At 37.1% G+C, this 15952-nt stretch overlaps 3 protein-coding genes across 5 annotated transcripts in view; 2 read left to right on the top strand and 1 right to left on the bottom strand.

Moving 5' to 3' along the window:
• The window catches only part of LOC127617171 (glyoxylate reductase/hydroxypyruvate reductase-like), a 6901-nt gene extending 3521 nt beyond the window's left edge, over positions 1-3380 (top strand). Inside the window, exons 6-9 of the mRNA XM_052089094.1 lie at positions 949-1050; positions 1436-1571; positions 1853-1983; positions 2139-3380. Coding sequence (XP_051945054.1) covers positions 949-1050; positions 1436-1571; positions 1853-1983; positions 2139-2260 — 491 coding nt within the window. The 3' untranslated portion in view covers positions 2261-3380. The remainder of the gene's footprint in view (positions 1-948; positions 1051-1435; positions 1572-1852; positions 1984-2138) is intronic.
• Positions 3381-3554: 174 nt separating this feature from the next.
• Positions 3555-4360, bottom strand: LOC127617180 (mitochondrial import receptor subunit TOM5 homolog). Its single transcript, XM_052089102.1, has 2 exons — positions 4147-4360; positions 3555-3846 (listed from the first exon to the last, which is right to left on the bottom strand). The coding sequence occupies exons 1-2, from the start codon at positions 4265-4267 to the stop codon at positions 3812-3814; spliced, it is 156 nt and encodes a 51-aa protein (XP_051945062.1). The 5' UTR covers positions 4268-4360; the 3' UTR covers positions 3555-3811.
• A 243-nt stretch (positions 4361-4603) lies between these two features.
• On the top strand, positions 4604-10026 carry si:dkey-109l4.3 (uncharacterized protein LOC559137 homolog). 3 transcript variants are annotated; one of them, XR_007967287.1, is made up of 5 exons: positions 4604-5017; positions 5273-5464; positions 6090-6172; positions 6284-8043; positions 9448-10026. XR_007967287.1 is itself a non-coding variant. In XM_052089100.1 (4 exons), the coding sequence occupies exons 1-4, from the start codon at positions 4834-4836 to the stop codon at positions 6320-6322; spliced, it is 498 nt and encodes a 165-aa protein (XP_051945060.1). In that variant the 5' UTR covers positions 4604-4833; the 3' UTR covers positions 6323-8209. The 3 variants fall into 3 exon arrangements, 1 of the variants encoding a protein (XP_051945060.1); XM_052089100.1 differs by lacking the exon at positions 9448-10026 and having other exon boundaries at positions 6284-8209; XR_007967288.1 differs by having other exon boundaries at positions 4877-6172.
• Positions 10027-15952: the final 5926 nt, after the last annotated feature.

The following is a 15952-nucleotide window of genomic DNA, read 5'->3' as shown; positions in this document are numbered from 1 at the left end:
ACTATTGTGCAATCAAGCCGCTGGACACAGTTGTTAAAGGAATAGTTCACCCGAAAAGGAAATATTTCTCATTATTTAGTCTCTAATGCCATGTGATGTTCTTTCTTCTGCTGAACACAAATGAAGATTTTTAGAAAAAATCGCAGCTCTGTATATACAATGCAAGTGAATGTTGAAAGCAACTTTTTAAGTTTTAAGACTCCAGTGTTTTAATCTGAAAAGTGTTTAAGTGATCTAATCGGTGGGTGAGCAGACCAAAATATATATATATATTTTTTATCATTTTACATCTTGCTATTACAGTCTCTATGAACGATCATGATTTCAAGCTCGATTACACTTCCTAATACTTGATGCATGTGCAGAGTGCTAGATGGTGCTAGGAAGTATAATCGAGCTTGAGATCATGATAGCCAAGGAGACTGCTGATGTCATAATTTATAGTGTACAAATTTGTTATATTTTGGTCTGTTCTCTCCCAAGACTGATTGAATCGCTTCTAAAGACATGGATTAAACCACTGGCGTCTTATGAATTACTTTTATGTTGCTTTTATTTGCTTTTGGACCTTCAAAGTTCTGTTCACCATTCAGTTGCATTTTATATACGGAGCTGAGATTTTCTCGAAAAACCTTAATTTGTGTTCAGCAGAATAAAGAAAGTCATACACATCTGGGATGACATGAGGGTGAGTAAATGATGAGAGAATTTTTATTTTTGGGTGAACCATCCATTTAAACTTGCTGATATTTAGTGTGATCTCTCAAGATAGTTGAAAAGTCACTCAATTTATGGTGTGACCATGTTTAACAAAGAGGGTGAATGGTTCAAGTAAGTTTGAGACACTCTATTTTCAGTTTTAGCATTAAAGAGCTACTTTTACAGGAATGGAAAATTCTGATAACAGATAGTTTAACAGATTTACGGTTTGGTGTTTATTATTTGTAGGTCTGGCCATTGCAAGACGACTGAAGCCCTTTGGAGTGAAGAGACTGCTGTACACAGGCAGACAGCCCAAACCTCAGGCCCAAGAGGTCGACGGGGAATATGGTAAGCGAGAAAAACTGACAAGAGGTTCACGTTCATACAGAGTCCGGTTGTGAATGAGTGTGAATGAGTGTGATAACCACATTCTGTATCCACAATGACTCCCGTGACATTTTCAGGACCAGATTTTGAGAATGAGTTTGGTTGATATGTTCTGCAAGAACAGAACCAGAGAAAACAAAGAGTCATCATCAGAACTACCATATGAAAAAAACAACAACAACAAAAAAAAAAAAAAAAAAAAATATATATATATATATATATATATATATATATATATATATATAGTGCTTTAAGGCTTTTGCAAGGAAGACTGTTGTATTTGATTTAGAGATATTAAGAGTGTGTCATGGCCTCTCCTCCCTTCTCCTCTCTCTTTGTCTCTCAGTGCCATTAGAGAGACTGGTGAGTGAGAGTGATTTTGTGGTGGTAGCCTGTTCTTTGACTCCTGACACTCAGGGACTGTGTGACAAAGCCTTCTTCGGCAAAATGAAGAAATCTTCAGTCTTTATCAACACGAGCAGGTATAATACGCTTATACAGCAAAGCACAAGTGTATCTGATGGATACTTTCTATTTGTCATTGCTATAATTGACCTACCTGAATTGCTTTAATGTAGTTAAAACATTGCCCATTTCTTTCTCTATTCCTCTTCCTCCTTTTCATGTTTCCTTAATGCAGCTTCCAAACCCAATGTCTACTTGGCTGTTTTTACTAGGCTTAAAACCAAAGCTGCTATCTAACAAATATGAGACTGGAAAAGAAGTGAAATACTGTATATATCGTGTGTGTTCTTCTCTCTAGAGGGGCAGTTGTGAATCAAGAGGACTTGTTTGATGCACTCAAAAGTGGTCAGATTGCAGCGGCAGGGCTTGATGTCACAACCCCTGAACCTCTGCCAACCAACCACCCACTGCTGACCCTTAAAAACTGTGGTGAGTGAAAATCAGCTTTGAAAAGCCACCTTAGTGTACAGTAGTCTTATTTAGACATGACATACTAGACAGGACCCTTCAGGAAGATTGTTTCACTCTGAACCAGAAGTAAATGTCCTAACACAGTAAATGTTATGTATGTTGTATTGTCTTAGTGATTCTCCCTCATATTGGTAGTGCCACCTACTCCACACGTGGTGTCATGGCTGAACTTTCTGCAAACAACCTGTTGGCAGGCTTGACAGGCACGGAAATGCAGAGTGAGCTGAAGCTGTAGTGCACTGATCTGTGCCATATCTAAAAACTTGCACTAATTCAATCACTAAATTTATGAATGAGAAAAGTCAGTACTGTAGAATCTAACCATTAAATGCATTGATTTAACTAACTGAGATTTGAGAGGACATGGTTTATTATGCCTATTTCTTCAAATGTAACACTAATACTGCACAGTACACTCAAATTTCCATTTGTTTAAATTGTGTGGATAGCAAAAAGACAATGAAGAATGAATGAATGACAAGGTATTCAATATGTAATAACTGATTCATTGAAATTCCAGTATTTTGGCATCTCATGGAGAAGCACATTTTGTTGGTAGAAGTTAAGGCACATTTTTTTTTTAAACAGAAGATTTGAATAAAATGTGAATGTCTTAGTCGTTAAATTGATTTAATAAAAAAATAAAATGATTATCATGTGATAATGTGTTCATGTAGTGTTTAGTTTCTACTCTCAATACATTTGAAATAAGGTTTATAAGTGGGTACAACAAGGTAAATTATAAGTAAATGTTTAAGTTGTTAAAGGGATAGTTTGGCCAAAAATAAAGATTCTCTTCATTTACTCACACTCATGCCATCCCAGATGTGTTTGACTTTCTTCTGCAGAACACAAAGATTTTTAGAAAAATATCTTGGTTGTTGGTCCATACAATGCAAGTGAATGGTTGCCAAAAATGTTAAGCTCCAAAAAGCATATAAAGGCAGCATAAAATTAATCCATATATTCAGAAGTCTTATGACAGGTGTTGGTGAGATACAGATCAATATTTAAGTCGTTTTGTATTATAAATCTCCATTTTAAAATGGCCTGTAAGTGCTCTTCTCACCAGGAGTTATTCTTCTTTTGTTTTTGTCATGTCTCATTCTTTGTGCATATTGCCACACATTTGGCAGGGAGGACAATTTATAGTAAAAAATAAAACATTAAATATTGACCTGTTTCTTATTAACACCTGTCATATTGCTTCTGAGGACATGGATTAAACCACTGGAGTCTAATGTTTACTTTTATGCTGCCTTTAATTGCTTTTTTTTTTTTTAGCTTAAAGTTCTGGTCACCATTCACTACAGAGATGAAATATTTTTCTAAAAAAATTATAATAAGTGTTCTGCAGAATAAAGAAAGTCATACACTTCTGGGATGACACGAGGGTGAGTAAATGATGAGAGAATAAAATTTTTGGATTAACTATTCCTTTATACTTGCACTGAGACAGAGCAGAGATCTTTAATGGAAGTTTCTGTAAATAAAAAAGCTATTTTACTACAATTGAGGAGGACAACATATTCAATGGGCATAACTGATGAAAGATTTATTGCTTAGACTATCATGAACATCACATTCTGGTTGACAACTCTTGATTTAAATTATTTAAATGGCTGGGGAAAAAGTATATTGGATGCATCCAGTATTTTATTTTATTTTTTTAAATAAATACAGGCAATGTAACACCCTCTCTTCATTCACTGGCGTGGTAAGTGGCTCTGTGCTGCAGCAGCATCATCATCCAGGCACTGCATGCTCATCTGTCCATGATGAAGTTTCATATGCTGTCCAGCTTCTTCAAAACATATGGTGCTGTAAGACACAAAGCCACCCGAACACTTATTTGACTATTTCAACCACCATAAACATGCAATAACCACACAAAACATACATAAATTCAAGTTTAATTAGCTCTATTGTTACACACACTAAAGGTGACCTCTACCATCTGAATACATATAGACATTATCATAACACTGATGCGATGCTGAATCAACATCTCTCATTGTGCCCTGGGGATCGCAGTCTTAAAATGATCACACTTGCAGATATGACATGTTTTATCACATACTACCACTGGAACATGCAGTAAGTAGCCTCCAGTATACTCACTGACTCGGAGAAGAGCAACGTAAATCAAAAAGTTGCGAACAGACGTAACGACGTCCTCTCGCATTTTCTTCTTCATCTCGTCCGGGTCCATTTTCGGCCCGAGTCCCTCGATTTTCAACATCTTACAGCTCGAATCAAAGATTGAAATTGACTTGAATGATCCCTCCAAGACACATTTAATCCACGGGCACGTGAAAAGGGAAGTACGTCAGATCTGATCTGCGTCTAGGACCCTCACTTTTGGCGTACTATGTTGTTCCTGTACGTAAATAGGGTATTTGTAACATTTGTACAAAATAGCAAATAATTCGTTCATTTTAAACGATATATTATGATACATTGAGGAATAATTGTCTATATTGTTTAAGAAAATGTACACACATTTGTTAAAACCACATAGGATGATCCTCATTTTCAACAGGCAAAATGATAAAGGGCATTCCTCGTTTCGGCTCATTGTTTTGATGTTTGGTGCGAGTACATAAATCGACTTTGTCAACGTTAAGAGTAATGAAAAGCACATAACACTTTAACGCATCGGCGTTTATTTAAACAGTAGGCCTAAGGTCTGCATTGTTATCCTGTTGTTTCTTTAGCATCCTGTGGTACTATTTGCATTCTGAAGCACAAAGATTGCCGCTGTATGTGGTATAAATTAAGAGCACATTACTGAATTGTAGTGAGATCATGGAGCCCGATGGACTGCAGTCCAGCAACGCTTTCGAGGCACATTTAAAATGGGGTAATGGATTCATTGATACGTCGCCCGTCTGTCTACCAAGTAAACGTAAACGAACTGATTTGGGTGTTTTAAATGCCAACGAAGAAGCTGATTCTAAGGGGTTTCTCTCCAAAGATAGCTTAAGGAAAGGTAAGTATGACTTCATTTCCTCACAGGATGAAGGGAGTGTTCAGTCTGTCTTGATCAGTGGAATAGCCATTCTGAGTTTTCAGGATAGATAAAATTTGCACCCCGGTGTAAATACCAAAATACACAATTTGCCTCACTGTGTGGCCAGTGCTATTTACACGCGGTGCAAATAGTTCCTCTTTTTTTTTTGGCATGCAGAATTTGTAAAATAAATGTTCAGAATGCAAGAATTTGACTCCTGAATTCTAACTCTAGGTGGTTTTTTAGTGATTGATGGTCAAAGAGGTGTGTACTACTCTGAGAGCTGGGAACACAATGGCAGCACTTTGTACCTGCCTGTATGTGGCACCTTGTTAGCCAACATAGAAAAATATGATCAGATCAGCTTTGAGCAGGGCTGCTTCTGCATAGGTAATTCTGCAGGTGGATTTCAACAGAAGGTCCAAGGTACGTAAGACTGATTTGTTAGTTTGAACCCCCAAACATTGCACTTGAAGTTCATGTTTGTTTCAAGTAATTTGCCTGCTATGCCTTTGGTGGTGGTACTTTGGCAATTAATTTAAAGGTGCACTTAGTAACGTTTTGCTTGTTGTCTTGGATTTACAGTGACACCTAGTGGTGCGGATGCAGCACCATTCAATATCAATAGTTTTCAGTTACAGATGCCTTTTGTAGAAATTCACAATCAGCTGTGATTCATTTAATCTTAGAGTGAAAGTGTCCAATAACAAGATGGTTACTGAGATTGAGTGAGTAGTATTTAGTTGGTCATGTTATTCTAAAATGGCAGCCACCATGAGGGCACCCCTGACTCATGTAGAATAAAACAGCTTTTTTAAGGTTACTGATATGACTAGAGTCCTCATCTTATGTGAGTGGTCATGATTGTATTAATACATTTTAAAATAACAATTAATATTTTTAGGAGTAAAACTTTCTTAATGGGGATAAAATAGCTAAGTACACCTTTAATACTTACTGTGCCAAACGTTTTCTTTATTGGCATTATATTCCCCAGTGCATGCATATATTCGTAGCTGTTTAATATGACTGTCTCTGCTTACTCATTCAGGTCAAGCGATCCATTGCTGGCGGTATAGTGAACGCGAACGAAAGCTTTTCATTGCGCTCTCTTACTTGTTTACAAACTTACAAGTATGCTTATTGTTAATTTAAATGAAAATGAAATACAAAATAGTTCCCATGTACATTTAGATATCGGAGTGTTCATATGTTATTCATCACAATGTGTCTTCTATCTTGTAGGTTTTTGAGGAAGTTGTCAGCACTCTTGATTGTCTCTGAGGAATCAAACACAGTTGGCCAGTGCCATTTCAGCTATGCTTTAAAGCACAGACCAATTTTGTGTTATTTAGCATAGCCCTGATTTTTCGTCTCCTTGTTACAATGTCTTCTTAAGTCTAATTGTTTTTTTTTTGTTTTTTTTAAACATTGTTTATTATACATATTGTGATTGCCTCATTCCAATGTGCCAACAGTTGTGGATGAAGAAACATATGTGCACAGCATATTTCTGTGCTATGCTTTGATAACAGTGCCTGGTCCTTTATATAATAGTTAGCTGGCTTATGGTAAGTGAACAATTGATATCAATCCTTATGTATTTAGATAATGTTGAGTATCATGGCCACTGCTTTGTTTTTACATGAGCTCTGGAAAAATAATTCTGATGCTGCAGATCTTGCTATGGACCAAAATGTAACATTATGATAATGTAGTTAATCCTATGACTGTCATGTGACATTTGACGTCTGGTGCTTATTTTGTTGCACACTATGACAATATTTGTAAACTGCTTTTAAAGTTTTTTTTTTTTTTTTTTTTTTCTCTAATAAAAGGTGTAGGAATACCACATGGAATCCATCTATTTAGATTCATAAAACAAGAACTCTTTTCATTTGCTGTTGTGGAGGGTTAGTTGCATATTATCTTGAAGGAAAGCACAAGGGTGATGAAGATCCCCTGACTTTTGATATGGCTCCCCACCGACTGCTTGGTTTTCTTGTCCTTTATTGCCTTTCATGACCTTTTCATGAGTTTATATATATATATATATGTTTCACATACTTGAGTAAGCTAGATTATAAGCCTTTCTTCCCTAAAGACTTAATTGTGCAGAATTACTTTTGATATTTTATGGAGACTTACATATTACATTTGCTATGTTTTAAAGGTAGTAATTTGGAAAGCAACTCTACTCATGTTAAAATCAACTGTCTGATGGTGAAATTGTTATGGCTCATGAAGGAGTTATAAAAACAGCTGTCAGCCAAGCAAGAGTAAAGCAATTTTGAGACCTGATCAACCATTTTGTATTTTTACCATTAGTCCCTAGAACATTTAAAGTCAAAATGGACCTTTAATGTCAAGAATTACAATTTAATTAAATTGGACACATTTTAATTTACCATAAAACTGATGACCGTAATGATTGAGATTACGTTACACATGATCAATCACCTTAATTGTGCATGTCAGTGTTTTTGCCATTGCAGTATGTTAATGTAATTGTTATTCAGTGTAATTACAGTCTTCAATTTATAACTTTTTAATAATTCATTTAATAGTAAATGTTCAATAACAGAAACGGATCAATATATATACATGTGTGTGTGTGTGTGTGTGTGTGTGTGTATATATATATATATATATTTTACAATAAATTCTCCTTCCTGCCCAGTAGGTGGCAACATAGACAAAGAAATTAAATCGCCAAACACAAAAGAAGAAAGTAAAAGTGGAGTTCAATTGTAAAAAATGACTTATATATTTATGTGTTTCTCACATCAGTTTTGGGTGAACTATTACTTTAAATATGATCAATGGCAATAGTGATACCTTATCAACACCATTAATTATGCTCTTCTCTGTTCAAGTGTGCCAAGTCCATCGTCTTCTGTCTGTAGATACGGTGTACATACTGTCAGGTCTTGTGCAGGTGTAATTCATCTCTGTGAACACCAGACTGCAGCATAACACAAGCCATCTCACAAGACACTGACAAGGTAGTTACCTTGAATGGGGTGACCAGATGACCATGACAACAAATTTGGACATGCATTCCTGCCATTCAAAAGTGTTATACAAACAGTGCCTCAAAGACTCAAATAACCACAAAGTAATCCTCCTTTTGACTTATTTTCTGCATTTCTGTCAAACGTGAGCATTTATTTTCCCCTGATGAGATGCATTATTAAAATATCAATTAATGAAACTTTAGAGCAGGGGTCGGCAACCTTTTTGACATGGAGTGCCTTTTTTTTTTTTTTTGGTCAATGGCTGTGCCGGCTGTCCAGGGGGCATAGGACATATTTAACCCAGAGTTTCTACATTTCTATCTAAGAATCTGATTAAATTGAATCGAAATTGAATAAATTGGTTGGCTTTGACAGATACTGAGTACAAGTGTGGTGTTGAGAAAATGAGCTCTTTATCTATGTCTGCGAGACGGTGAGTCAGCATGTTGAGCAGAAATGAGACTTCATTTCAAAAGTTTCTTTGTGGTCATTGAACAACTCCGATTTTGCTCTAACTTTCTATAGGCTTAAAATAAGAAGGCACATTTGTGGTAAATGGAGAGATAAATAATTTTGAATGTAACTCTCAAACAGGAACAAGCTAATTTGCCATTGAAGAGGATATTGCTATTGCATTAATGACAATTATTATGAAAATCGCTTGCGAGTCTATGGCAAACCTCCCCAACATTTTCATTTATGGTTTCTCAGCCTGCATACTCACATTTTGTTTAGCTATATACAAGGAAATACCAGCAAATTATATATTGTTTCTCTTCAACTTGAGCTCAAGTGATATTATGCTACTATGTAATCTAACATTTAGAGCTCTCTGATCAGCAGGGATGTCAATATATTGAAAAAATTATAGGTTTTATCCATGAAATTCAAGCAGAAGGAATGTCTGTGAAAAATGTTTATTAACTCATTCTTTATAAGCTGCATTAAAAAAGAATTACACAGGAATTTGTTCTGCTTGTGTTTCATGAATAATGCTGCATTCCATTCACCTCGGAAAGTTGGATTTTCCAACTTCCTTCTAGGAAAGGTGCAATGGAATGCCACTTGAAGTGAATTCAGAAAGAAGGTTGACTTTTCTTGAGCTAAAATCGGTCTGTGCGTACCGAACTTCAAAACACTGCCCCCAGTGGCCAAAGGGGTAAGTGTTGTTGAGCGTATGGGCACGTGTGAGCTTTCCGAGTGTAATTTCCATGGAGGGTTGCCAAAAGCTATTTGTTTTCAGCTGAACAGGCTGCAATACAGTGAAGAGGAATGCATATTTTATAAATTGTACCCCCAAACCCCAAAACTACCTAAACATCAGTAGAGCAAAAATTGTAAAAAAAAAAAATGATTACTTCCTGGTTTCAACACAGTATCAATGTACTGCAGGTCACTCCACAAGAAGGAAAACACACTGGAGCTGATGCAAACATGTCTGATGGCGATTGTCAGTGAGTCGAAATAATGTGGCCCATGCTAGGGCACTGGAAGTATTGGAAACAACATGCTTACCTCCCCAGTGATCATGTTGACAGGTTATCCAAAATTAATGGCACACTGATGCAGATGCCAGCCGCAAGAGCCTCAACCTAAACTGATGTCAGACCACTGCTTACAAGCATTTGTGCTCATCTAGTTAGGAGTCTGCTGAGTTTACATCAGTGCCTCCTTGGTGCCAGACTAGCAGTGTTTGGCACTCACCATCAGCCATTATCCGAAACCCCACAGACCCACCATGCACTACTGCACAAGTGGAGTGATTGTACCATCTGCTGAAAATCCTGTTGCAGTCAGAATCTTTTTGACCAGTCATTGGCTCAATCAGAGAATGGATTTCTACACAGTTAGAGCTGCATTGTAGTGGATGATGATTCATTTTGGAAGTGAAAAAGAAGCTAGAGAGGCGCTAGAAATTGGATCACTATATGACCCTTTTAAAATTCTTACCTATTTCAGAGTAACACAACTGATGTGACCTTTATAAATGGATTTCAATGTTGGTTTTAAAATTGTCACACTTGCCTTTACCCGAAGATCTGTGAAGATCTGTGGGTGTTCTCAGACGAGTGATGAGTGATTTAGACAATGTTAAGAAAGTCAGTATTTGGAAATGGTAATAACAAATAATAAAAATGAGTTGTGAAGCCAGTGGAAATTTTGCATGAGAACCTTTTTCTACACACTTAAGAACACTTACACAATTCACATTGTCAAATATGATAACAATCATCACATTTTCCTCCTTAACAGTGGTATAGTGTGTGTATGTGTATGTGATAAAAAAAGAGAGTTTCTGCCTGATTGTGTGATCTTGGAAAGCGCTGTGCAAATGTACCCAAGGGTAAGCATTGTCACCCTCACCCTCAAGTCATAGTTCAAACATTAGGGCTTCTTCAGTGACGATAAGACTATATGAGGCATGTCAACCACAGTTTCATAGAGCTCTTGGTTACACACTCTCACCTGGATCTGTATAAATAGCCATGCCTGGAGATAGACAGTGCTGATAACCAGTTGTATGAATCAACGCAGCCTTTTGAGAGAACCACAAGCCTGCGGACAAATATATGCAAAACTATCATGAGAGTAAATAACATAGTGCGACTAGTGTGGATTGACTCCTCCGTAGGTTAGCGAAAGGTCTTGCTATGCCCTGTGGCTAACTGTCATATTCAAGTGGTTCACAAAAGATTTGAGCAAAAAAATAAAACAAAAGTAAAACAAAAATACCCTCTTACACTCTGCTTTCGCCTGATAGCTGTCTCCCAGTTTTGCTATCATTATGCCACAGGATGTTCTGCTAGGCACTTAAAAGTGACACACTAACACAGAAAAGCAGCCTTACAAACAACAAAATTAGCCCGTTTTTTTAATGTAACTCAGATCCATTATTGACCGAATGAAGCATGAGTGCAAGCTAGACATTTGAGAAAATTAAAGAATTGTGACAGGACTCAACAGTATGGATTTTTTCTCCTGGACTCCCCTTGCCTTGGCAATAGCACTGGCCCCGCCACAGAAAAAAAAAAAGAAAGATTAATTGTATTTTTGGCATCTGTCTTAGGTTATTGAAAGAAATCTTTTACAAATCCTGTTTAAAAGACATTTGTCATGTTCATAGACATCATGAGACATCATGCATTTTCTACCAAAAATACATTTAATGACTTTAAAATGTGGTGTAACCATCAGGTGAAAGGTAATAAGATGCATTTCTTGCACCTTGAATACCTTGGAGTGTACACAACTTAATCATTAATTAAAAAAATTAAGGTAAAAAAATCTTTTTTTTCCAATTATCAAGATTGGGGTCAAGAATAAGCTTTCTCAAGGTTACTCATGACTTGAAGAAAATATGTATATTCATATAAATGTCAAAATATTTAAAATGTAAAATTATTAAATTATTTTGTATTATTATACACAGTCTTGAGGGTCTAAAGGGGTCTAATCTGTTTTATGCTTATTTGTCACATGACAACAAAATGGCTACTTACATGTTGGTTACACCACATGACTTTGATTTGGTGTTAGACAAATTATTTTAAAATATTTATTCAAAACAAAATTGTTTCACTGCTTATTTAAAAAAAAAAAAATTGTTGTTGATTTTAATGAGACTGCTTTTTTTTAACTGTCTTTGGACGGTTACACAACATGAAATGTTTTACTTTAAGTCTCAGAAAAAAACATCTAAATGACTAAGTAATTGGAAATGCATTTATCATAAAAGAGGTGTATTAATTTGTTTTGTTTGAATATCTAATGTAATTTTGAATAATTTAATAGATCTGAAAAACCTTGTTAACCAGCTAGCTAACTTCACCTTGATGACAAGTTTAAATCAGCAGCAACTATTTAACCTAGAAAAACAATCGAAAAACCATGTGAACGGATCAAAATGTTTTTGGTATGAATTGCCTCTTATCATTGAGCCCTGAGTGTTATGAGCCTCTCTCTGTAATACGCCCATTTCTCTGTGATATGCAAATTGTGGCTCTCTGTCAAGAATTTTCAAGGAACATTAGCAAAACTATAGTAACCTTTCAGATAACTCTCTTGTTTCCCCCTCTCTCACTCCCTCTGTTTCATCTCTTTCTTTCCTCTGGTAATTTATTATGTGATAGCTCTTCTGAGTGATAACAACCAGCAGAGACATAATGAAGAACTCTTATCACTTTTTCATTACGTTCCATATCAGGCCTCTCGGTCAGCGGCTGCAGGATAAAAGATCGGGTCATGCAATATTAGGCCATGGCTGGGAACTGATAGTGGCCTGGGGTTGGATCTGATATACCATAGGTTATCAGTGTGATAAGGTTAAAGCTGCTAGATTGGTCATTCATTGGCATGGATACTGGTTCACCAAGGGTATCACGTCAACAACAATTACAGTCAGAATACAGGATATTGCAGTTTTACACAAGGTTTCCTTGATCGTAAAAGATCATGTAGACATTTGTGATATCTTCTGACCTCTGGCAAATAATGTAACTTTTTTGTGAATACATTTGGAAAAAACATTTAGTGGTACCATCCTCTCCCGTTTGTGCTACAGACATGAATGGTACCTCAAATCGTGTGGCATGTTGAGTAGAAGTGTGCTATTACTTTTCAAAGCAACCAGACTGTTCTTTTTTGTTTAATCACTTGGTAAATGATAAAACAAATGAGGGACTCAAGCCATATACAGGACCAGAACATCATGGAGACTTGTGGGTGGGTTCTTTTGACTTGGGCCAGTAATCAACCACCCAAAGCAACAACCTGGCAACCACCCACAGCACACTAGTTTCTTTAGAAAATGTAAAAAAAAAATCAAATTTCATTACTGTTGTACTCAAGTGAAATTGATCAAGGCCAATACTGTGATAAAAGTTTATTAGACTTGTAGTGTCCTAGATTCAAGCTTTTCAATAGGAAAATAAAGTGTAGAAAAGATGAGGCAAAAATAAGTTTTATTATGGACTTTTGATGTTTGCAAAGCTTACTTTCGTTTTTTCCCTCAGCAAACCTTGTAGACTTTTCTTCAAGACTACAATATCCCAATTATCACAAACTAGAAACATCAAGGCCAATAACCATCCTGAAGACAAATATTAATTATGTACTTAATTCATTTGTTTTTTGATGTCACCTTATTCATTTCAGTAATATGCTTCCATCTCAGACATCTTTTACATCTTTTGATGAGTCATCGGCATAATAATACTGCCATACACAACTCTTTTACGCATGGCTGATTGAAAGATCTAAAAGACATGCACATATGCGCATTTCTCCTACATTGCCATGGTAATGTGCTTATTCAGAAACCATTTCTCTGTGCTCAAGCCCATTCACATCATAGACATCATAAAATGTCCCAAGTAGGTTGTTACTTTGCAGATTGCCAAGACACTAATCATGAAGATTAATGACCTACAGATACTGTATCTGTAGCTGCATGAATCCCAGACAATATGAAACACTGCTTCTAGTTTTCTCTTATTTGACTCACTGGCTAACCACACAAAATTCGTGCTTGTAAATAACAGATGCTTCATCAGTTATAGTCAGTGTGCTGTGCTTGAGCATATGGATAATGTGGAAAATTGAGTGCCTGTCAGTTATTGTAGATAAGTGCCATGCTGTTAAAGATGCTGCAATGTTTGCAGCTGTCTTTGTCCATTTACTGAAAAATCAAAAAAGTGTCTTCTTTAAATTTGCATCCTCAAAACTTTAGAAAGGAAAACTGCCACATAATTTACAGTAGAATAGATTTTTACTTACATATAACTATGTCAAACAGAATGTTTTATTTTTTTTCACAAGGAGAATAAAAGAACATTACTTTTTACTTAAGGTAAGAAAAACATAAAGAAGACTAAAAGATAACAAATCCTTCAATAGCCTATTATACTGCAGCCAAGAGTGGTGATGAGATGCCAGGTTGTTTTCAAGTTATCGATCCAGAATTTCAAAGTTCATTTGTAGCTCTTCTTTCTCTTGGAACACATTTCTCTTTCTTTTTTCTCTGATTATTGTTTCCTCACCTGGCTCTTTATTTCAAAGGTCATCGCCAAGAAAAGCACTGTGCTTTGCCTTTGACAAAGAGTTCTCTTTCTGTGTGCATGTAGAGATGTGTGTAAAGATGAAGCTAACATTTAGCAAATGCTTTTTTATCAAAAAACAAGGGGGCTTTCTTAATAGATTGCTCTCCAGGTCATGTGAAACCCAGACTTGGGACTGCAATTGCACAGATCCTAAAATTAATAGTTCACCCAATAATTAAAATTATGTCAATTTTTATTCACCCTCATGTGACAGGATCATTCATTGATCTGTGATCAGAACTGAATCGGTATGATTTGTTAACAAATTTTTAAGCTTCAAAATCCATATAAGGGCAACAAACAGTAATTCAGATGACTGGTGGTTAAATCCATTGTGGCAGTGGGGGCGTGGTCAAGCGTCTGTTGGGAGAAAGAGCGGTAAGGGTGCATACACCTGAGCCAAATTATGACTAAGACCTGTCTCTAATTGTAGTGAGATTGGGGAGTGACACACGACGCTCAAACGAAGGAAGATACAACCCAGCACTTAATACCACTGAGCCGCCGGGAAATGGTGTTCCAGTCGGCTCATTATAATCCGATGGCGGGTCATCAAGGGGAAAGAAAAACACTGTACCTCCTAACAGCATTTTTATTGGCTGGGGATTGGTGGCGATGTCCGCAGGTGGTGTGCGGCATGCCACGAATGTCAGTGAATGCCATCCGCATTTCACCTGAAAAGCACCGTTGCACCCTCTTCTGTTGATCGAGGTCCCCTTTGAGAGAATTGGCATGGACCTCGTTGGGCCATTAGAGCTGTCAGCACGCGGACATCGCTTTGTATTAGTCCTGGTGGACTATGCAACCCCATATCCAGAAGAAGTGCCTCTACGCAGCATCTCAGCATGCAGTGTTGCAGAGACACTCTTCAAAATAATCTCCCGGGTGGGGATTCCAAAAGAAATCCTCACCGATCAGCACAACCTTTATGTCACGAACACTGCATGAGTTTTATGAATTATTGGGCATTAAATCAATCCGCACCAACGTTTACCATCCATAAACAGATGGCCTGGTGGAACGATTTAATCAAACCCTTAAAAAAATGATTCGTAAGTTTGTGCATAAGGATACTTGAAATTGGGACAAATGGCTCGATCCCCTGATATTCGCAGTACGAGAGGTTATATACAGGACCTAATTCCCCAATTCGAGCTGCTGTATGGGCGGTGCCCATGTGGCATGCTTGATGTAACTCGTGAAGCTTGGGAGTAGGGACCTTCAAACAGAAAAAATTTAATTCAGTACGTTCTTGGTCTAGAGCAAAACTCCACAACTTGGGGTAACTAACACAGGAGAATTAACTTGGGGTAACTAACTAAGGAAATTTGAACCGGGAGATAAGACTCCCTACATCAAGCTCCAAATTACTCGCCAAGTGGCAAGGACCCTTTGAGGTCACACAACGAGTGGGGGAACTTGATTGTGAGTTAAAGTGAACCGTTAGAGGGGGCACACGTCAAATTTATCACCTCAACCTCCTGAAATTGTGGAGGGAAGCGGCCCCTGTGACATTGGCTACCGTAGTTCCGGAGAGGGCGGAGCTCGGCCAGAGGGAAACACATAACACAATCACATAACCCCGGTCACTTGCGGAGACCACCTCTCACCGTACCAACTCGAATAGGTTGAGAGAGAGAGACTGGGCCGAGAGCCTTACTGTAAAGCTAATGTGTTATTGTGAAGCTGATGTATTATTGTAAAGCTGATGAGTTATTGTGAAGCTGTAAACTAGAGAAGTGGTCAATTAACATTTCCCTATCTGTGTTTGAAGAATCCAGTACCCGGTGTCCTTCCTT

Source organism: Xyrauchen texanus, chromosome 23 (genome assembly GCF_025860055.1).
Source record: "Xyrauchen texanus isolate HMW12.3.18 chromosome 23, RBS_HiC_50CHRs, whole genome shotgun sequence".
Lineage (NCBI taxonomy): Eukaryota > Metazoa > Chordata > Actinopteri > Cypriniformes > Catostomidae > Xyrauchen > Xyrauchen texanus.
The sequence above is the reverse complement of the archived record's forward strand: the minus strand, read 5'-3'. Positions and strand labels throughout refer to the sequence as shown.